This window comes from Alnus glutinosa, chromosome 9 (genome assembly GCF_958979055.1).
Source record: "Alnus glutinosa chromosome 9, dhAlnGlut1.1, whole genome shotgun sequence".
Classification (NCBI taxonomy): Eukaryota; Viridiplantae; Streptophyta; class Magnoliopsida; order Fagales; family Betulaceae; genus Alnus; species Alnus glutinosa.
In genome coordinates this window covers 6,024,257-6,031,968 of record NC_084894.1, presented here as the reverse complement: position 1 = coordinate 6,031,968, position 7,712 = coordinate 6,024,257, and the positions used below count along the sequence as shown (strand labels likewise).

Below are 7,712 nucleotides of genomic sequence, written 5' to 3'. Positions count from 1 at the left end.
AGCAAGTCAGCTCAATCCTCCAGTGTAGGCTGCCTATCAAGTATAAGAACCCCGGATGTCCTACTATTTCCTATACAATAGGCATCAACCACATTGAGAAGGCGCTGCTTGACCTTGGAGCCAGTGTCAATCTCCTACCTTATTCAGTTTACCTGCAATTGGGGTTAGGAGAATTGAAGCCCACCTCCATGACACTGCAGCTGGCTGACCGGTCAGTTAAGATACCACGGGGAATAGTGGAGGATGTTTTGATTAAGGTGGACAAGTTTTATTTCCCCATGGATTTTATAGTGCTAGATACTGAGCCGGTACAGAACATTGGAGTTCATAGAGGAAGAATCAAGCACCAAAGACCCCCTGGAGGCATGCTTTGCTCAGTTCGGAGAGGATCTGGACTTGGATGAGTTACTTGAGCAAGCAAACGCCATTTTAGAGTTTGCTTCTTTGGTGAGCAAGGAAGAAGATAAGGCAACAGTACCTGAGCTTCCTAAGAAAGAACTTAAGCCCCTGCCGAACAATCTTAAGTATAAGTTCCTAGGTCCAGCCGAAACTCTGCCTGTAATCATAGCTTCAGATCTACATGCTTCTCAGGAGGAGAAATTGTTAGACGTATTGAGAGAGCATAAGGAAGCTATAGGCTGGACTATAGAAGATATTAAGGGAATCAGCCCCTCGGTGGTTATGCACAAGATACATCTGGAGGAGGACACCAAACCATCGAGGGAGCCACAGAGAAGGCTCAACCCGACCATGCAGGAAGTCGTCAGAGGATAAGTAATCAAGTTATTGGATGCAGGAGTCATCTACCCAATCTCTGACAGCAAATGGGTAAGCCCCATTCATATAGTGCCCAAGCGAGCTGGAGTAACGGTCATGCAGAACAAGGAAGGTGAGTTGGTCCTAACTCGAGTAGTCTGGATGGAGAGTCTGCATCGACTACCGTAAGCTAAACACCGCCACCAGGAAAGATCACTTTCCTCTTCCGTTCATTGATCAAATGGTGGAGCGGTTGGCCAGGCACGAGTATTACTGTTTTTTGCATGGTTATTCTGGATATAACTAGGTCCATGTGGACCCTGAAGACCAAGAGAAGACGACCTTCACTTGTCCGTTCGGGACGTTCACCTACCGACGCATGCCCTTTGGCTTATGCAATGCACCCGCTACTTTTCAGCGGTGCATGATCAGCATCTTTTCTAACATGGTGGAGTGTTTCCTAGAGGTATTTATGGACGACTTCTCGGTTTTCGGGTCATCTTTTGAAGAGTGTTTGTACCACCTCACGTTAGTCTTGGTGAGGTGTAAAGAGAAGAACCTGGTACTCAATTGGGAGAAGTGTCATTTTATGGTACAACAAGGAATTGTGCTCGGGCACGTCATCTCTCGTCGGGGGATAGAGGTAGACAAGGTGAAGGTAGACCTGATATCCAACCTTCCGCCCCCACGGACGGTGAAAGAGGTTCGCTCTTTTCTGGGCCATGCAGGATTTTATCGGCGATTCATCCAGGACTTCATCAAGATCGCCCGGCCCTTGTGCAAACTATTGGTGAAGGAGGCCCCTTTCATTTTTGACGAGGACTGTAAGAAGGCATTTGGGGCCTTGAAGGCAATTCTGACGTCCACACCATCATTCGGCCTTCGAGCTGGGGTACACCTTTCGAGATCATGTGTGACGCGTCCGATTACGATGTTGGAGCTGTGTTGGGGCAGCGCATTGACAAACTTCCCCACGTCATTTATTATGCAAGTCGAACTCTGAACGACGCCCAGCTGAATTATTCAACCACTGAGAAGGAGCTGCTGGCAGTCGTATTTGCTTTGGATAAGTTTCGATCCTACCTACTTGGATCGAAAGTCATCATCTACTCGGATCACTCGGCATTGAAGTATCTTTTCTCCAAAAAGGATGTTAAATCTCGCCTCATCCGGTGGATTTTGCCCTTACAAGAGTTCGACATTGAGATTCGGGACAAGAAGGGTTCCAAAAACGTGGTGGCTGATCATCTCTCGAGGATAACCGTGGACTTCACGGAAGAAGCCGTCCCCATTTCTGAGACCTTCCCCGATGAGCAGTTGATGCATATTGCTCATGCTCACTCACCATGGTTTGCTGACATAGTGAACTATCTTGTCACCGGTCAAATGCCTTTGCATTGAGGGCAGCAAGATAAGTCCAAATTCATGTCCGTGGTGAAGAATTTTTTCTGGGACGATCCTTACAAGTATTGTCCCGATAAGATCATTAGGAGATGCATTCCCGAGCCGGACCAATCCAGTGTCATCTCCTTCTATCATGATCATGCCTGTGGAGGCCACTTCAGTGCAAAGAAGACCGCTGCAAATATTTTGCAGTGCGGTTTTTACTGGCCTACCATCTTTCAAGACGCTCACACTTATTGTGTTTCATGCGAGCACTGTCAGAAGCTAGGGAGTATTTCACGCCGAAATATGATGCCCCTCAACCCCATTCTTATTGTCGAGATCTTTGATGTGTGGGGCATCGATTTCATGGGACCTTTTCCACTCTCCTTCGGCTATCTGTACATTCTGGTTGCAGTGGACTACGTGTCCAAATAGGTGGAGGCGGTTCCCTGCAAGACCAATGACCACAGAGTTGTGGTTCAGTTTTTAAAAGACACTATATTTGCTCGTTTTGGTACTCTTCGAGCAATTATTAGTGATGGTGGAAAGCATTTCTGCAACCGGGTCTTCGAGCAGCTGATGAAGAAATATTGCATCATGCACAAGGTTGCCACTCCCTATCACCCTCAGACAAGTGGACAAGTGGAGGTTTCAAACAGAGAGATCAAGAGGATTTTAGAGAAGACGGTGAACCCATCAAGGAAAGATTGGTCTCTCCGGTTGAACGATGCATTATGGGTGTACCGAACAGCTTTCAAGACACCGATTGGCATGTCACCTTACCGTATCGTGTACGGGAAAGCATGCCACCAGCCTGTGGACTTGGAGCACAGAGCCTACTGGGCCATTAAACAGCTGAATTTCGATCTCACAAAGGCTGGCTCACAGAGGAAGCTCCAACTCAATGAATTGGAAGAGCTGAGGAATGATGCTTATGATTGTGCTAGGATGTACAAAGCACGGATGAAGAAGGTTCACGACCAGAACATATTGAGGCGATTCTTTGAGCCCGGTCAGAAAGTCCTTTTCTACAATTCACGTCTGCATCTGTTTCCAGGGAAGCTCCGATCTCGATGGACAGACCCTTTCATAGTTCGATCAGTGTTTTCTTATGGGGCTATTGAGATTGAGGATCCAAAAAATGGCAGCACGTTCAAAGTGAACGGGCAACGACTGAAGCCATTTTTGGAGTTAGAGAGCTCGGAGGTTGAGACGACCCTTTTAGAGGATCCGAGTTACTCGGAGTGATTGTCGTCAGGATGGAAAGTCTGGCTAAAGACTGAAAACTTAGCGCTTGTGGGAGGCAACCCTCATCATTTTTTTCTTATCATTTGATTTTATTTCGTGTTTTAGTTGTGATTTTCAGGACAGTGTCTGCCGTTCAAGTTTGGGGGAGCGCTTCTCTTGCAGTGTGCCCAGCTTGCATCACCATTTCGGTATTATATCTCTAGCCACATTGGGGACAATGTGTCATTCTAGTTTGGGAGTGGGGTAGACATTTCTGTCTGTTTTCATTTAATGCTTGCTTTGTTAATACTTGTTAATATATATACCTTATTGTTAGTTGATCATGGTTACCTCTTACTATGGTTTGCATCTCATTGGTTTGTTTAACATGTTGAATTTTGCATATCATTAAAATCTGAAATCTTTTGACTCATCTTTGGATTGGAGAGACTTTACATGTTTAAATTGTTTATCACAAGCACATTAGCATTGTTTCTGTGGGGTATGAGATTTGAATTAAAAATAATGTATCTTAAGATTTGTAGGATGACTTGTTGATGAAACATTGGCTTATTGTTATATATATATATATAAAATCTGCTTAGAATAATATCACCAATTTGACTTCTCATTGAGTAACCGGGTCCTTTGCCTCATTAAGCAGTAGGTGTTCGCGTAAAAATATGAGAATTTCAGCTTGGATGTTTGTTTGGCTAGTTTGACTTCGTAACCTTTTTGACTTGAATAATTAAGCCCTTAGGGATGTTTTTACATCTAATGCCCTAAAACCATCTGGTTTGGGAGTCACTGGCCCAACACTCATTACATGGGTCAATTAGAAAGCTTAATAGAGTCAAGCATTGCACAGCCGACACAAAAATAATAAATAAATAATAATAAATGTAACATAAGCCTTGGTTATTTGATGGAAGTCCTGCGAATTTTTGGATATATGTGATTTGAGGAAAATCGAAACCCCATGAATCTATGTTATTCACACCTTACACTTTTGAACATATGTTGTCTCAATTTTCCATCTATGAGTTGATCGATTTTTGATAACATGATAATATGATATTCATTTTGTTAAATATACTCATGATGTGTGAACCATGTGTTTGAATGATGATGTTTGCTCAATTGATAATTCAGCACTTCAATGTTTGTGGGTATCATTTCTGGCAAACCCTCATGAGACTTCACTCGTCCACTAGGGAGTCCTAGGGGTTTAAAAGGCTTGTTGCATATGCTAAATGCAATCGTTTCTCCCACGAAAGAGGATTTATGTTTTATGCTTTGATTTTGTTTTCCATTTTGTTTTTGCTAAGGGACTAGCAAAATGTAAGTTTGGGGGTATTTGATGAGTGCCAAATATTGTGTATTTGGACTCCTTGATTTATATTAGTTAGACCTTTAGCCTTGTTATTTTCTGATGCTTTGGTTAGTTTTTGTATTTTTATGTTTTGTAGGTCAATAAGTGAGGAATGACAAAATTCATATGGAATTGCTTAAAAAATTCGAAAGTTCTAAAGAACTCGATCGATCGAACTTAAAATCGATCGATCGAATTTTGCCCTAAGTCGATCGATCGAATATTAATCGATCGATCGAAATTTTCCAGAACTTACTTTTGCAGAAGTGTGCCAGAACACCCAATCAGGAGCTTCTCCATGACAAAAAGCAGTTCTCCCTCTGATTTTCGCAGCAGAACACGCTAGTTTCGTGTTCTTGGTTGTCTCTAGCAAGAGAGGAACCCTAGAGGGGGCTAGAGGAGTCATTTTACATGGGTTTCTAGTCCTAATTTCCTTCTATAAAAGCCATAGCCATGCCTCCTTGTTGGAGAGTTCAGAGAACAGTAGCTAGGTTTAATTTCGTTCATTTCATAGTGTATTTCAGTAGCTTTTGTTCTTAGACACTTTCTCTTTGTAAAGCTTTTCTTTTATTTCCATGTTTGTTCTTCATTTTCTTGTGGTGTTCTTAGTCATGGAAGGCTAGTAACCTCAACTAAGGTTGAGGATGAAGCCTTTCCATTGATAACATTCACACTCTTGTTATACTACTTGCACATTTGATGATATATCATATTTGTTGTTCAAGTTCCATTCATTTAAATGCTTTATCTTTTGCAATGAATGTGATTGTTAGTAGATATAGGACATTTAATGTGTTTCAACCGATGGATACATTGTTTTATCGATTTGAATGATGATATCCATTGTGATTTGTTCATTGAATGGATACATTGGATGATTTGATTTCAAATGGGTACTCTTTGTGATTTATCTTTGATTTGGATTCATTTAATGGTTCTAGAATTTGTGGTTAAGACACTTGAATGACATCCAAAGCTTAATGTTCTTTGGGTGTTCAAGTGGAAACCAAGAGTGTGAGTTGTTGGATTTGGTTTGGTAGATTCCTTAGCCTTAGTTCCTTTTAATTTGCATATTTCATTTCATCTCTTTTATTTAGTCTTTTGTTCTTGAATTAATCTTCAAACCTTTGGAACTAGGTTAAAATGAGGTTGATTAAATAAGACACTAATATTTGACCATTTCCCTGTGGATTCGACCTCGCACTTGCACACACTATATTGCAAACGATTCGTGCGCTTGCGAGTACTCATTAAAACACACATCAGTATTTTCTCGGTTCGTAGTGCTTATCATCTGGGGAAGGAAATTCAGCAATGGAGTAAGGGTGCTTGCTCGTCCATTGATGCAAAAAGGGAGGTCTGGAAGGTTTTATGGTCCCTGAAGATCCCAAACTCTGTTAAGGTATTCCTGTGGAAAGCTTGCCACAACCTCCTGCCTACTAAAGCTAATTTGCTTAAAAGGAAGGTTGTGGAAGACGGCTTATGTCCTTGTTGTGGTAGGGAGGATGAAACTGTTCTTCATGCTTTGTGGGATTGCCCAAGTGCTCAAGATGTATGGGGTTGTGGGGCTAGCTGCTTCAAAAAATGCTATACAGTGGGGGATAATTTCTTGCAATTGTTTGAACATTTTCTGCATAGATTTAGCCCGAATAATCTGGAACTTTTGGAAATGGTAGCTCGCAGGATTTGGCTTCAAAGAAATTCTTTGGTTTTTGAAGGCAAGTTTCTCCACCCCAATACCCTTTATGCTGAGGCAATCTCTGCTTGTGATGATTTTTATTGCAGCACCAAGACAACAATGGTTCTTGCTAGTGTATCGGTCGATGTCCAGGAACTAGCTCGGATTTGGAAGGCTCCATCTGCAGGTTTGATAAAGATTAATTGGGATGCAGCCTTAAAGTGGAGAACAAATTTAGATAAACGGTTGAATACATATTTTAAAAAAAGTAGTTAGCTAAATTAGACGAAGTAGATTTTGATTAGTTATTTTAAATAAAAATGAAGATAGGCCACTCGTTTCAATTTCTTGAATAGTAATTTATTGTAATTTTTGCCAACATAATTTGCAGCGAGGTCTTTTCTTCTATTTTGTAATGTATATCCATCACAAAGTAGATTAATGTGATATAAAGTAAAAAGAATTTGTATGGAAAAGTGAAAAAAATAAAATTTGTGTTTTAGTTGGTTTTTTTATAAGAATAATAATAATAAAATTATTAATGTGATATAAAAAGTAAAAAAAAATTAAAAAATTAAAAAATTGAATGTTTAGTACAACCCTAACCCAATTATTGCAAACAATAACCCCAAGGCACATTGGGGTGGAACCCGGCCACACAATGGGTCAGAGAATTAAATTCATAATAGAGAGAGATCTAAAACAGTTTTCGCGTTATGGTTAGTTAATGCATTAAATATTGCAAAGAGACTAAAAGGGAAAAGTATACATAACCCCCTCAAACTACCACTCAATTGTCAATGTACCCCATAAACTACCAATTGTGTTAATGTCTCTCCCTAAACTACCAAAAAATGTCAATGTCCCCCCTAAGACCAACAAAAAGACAAAAATGACCTTAATTTTTTTTGAATAAGACAAAAATGTCCTCATAAACTCAAAAAATTAAAACTAAAACTAAAAAACTTACAAAAAAAAAAAAAACTAAAAAAAAATAAATAAATAAAAAAGGAAAAAAAAATAATAAAAAAAAGAACAAATATTTTATTCTTTAAAAAAAAGCAAACAAAAATAACAGAAATTTATTTAAAAAAAAAATAATAAAACAAATGAAAAAAAAAAAAGAAAAACCAGTTTTTATTAAATGAAAAAACAAAAAAGAAAAAAAAATTTTTAAGAAAAAAAAAAACGAAAAAACAAAAAATAAAAAACAAAAAATAATAAAACAAAAACTTTTATGAAGGGCATTTTTGTCATTAGGGGGGACATTGACATTTTTTAGTAGTTTAAGGA

General features: G+C 39.6%; 1 protein-coding gene across 1 annotated transcript; it reads left to right on the top strand.

Annotated features, from left to right (window-relative positions):
* The first annotated feature begins 824 nt into the window (after positions 1-824).
* LOC133876698 (uncharacterized) lies at positions 825-6,695 on the top strand. The gene is made up of 2 exons (XM_062314954.1): positions 825-889; positions 6,026-6,695. The coding sequence occupies exons 1-2, from the start codon at positions 825-827 to the stop codon at positions 6,693-6,695; spliced, it is 735 nt and encodes a 244-aa protein (XP_062170938.1).
* The last annotated feature ends 1,017 nt before the right edge of the window (positions 6,696-7,712 follow it).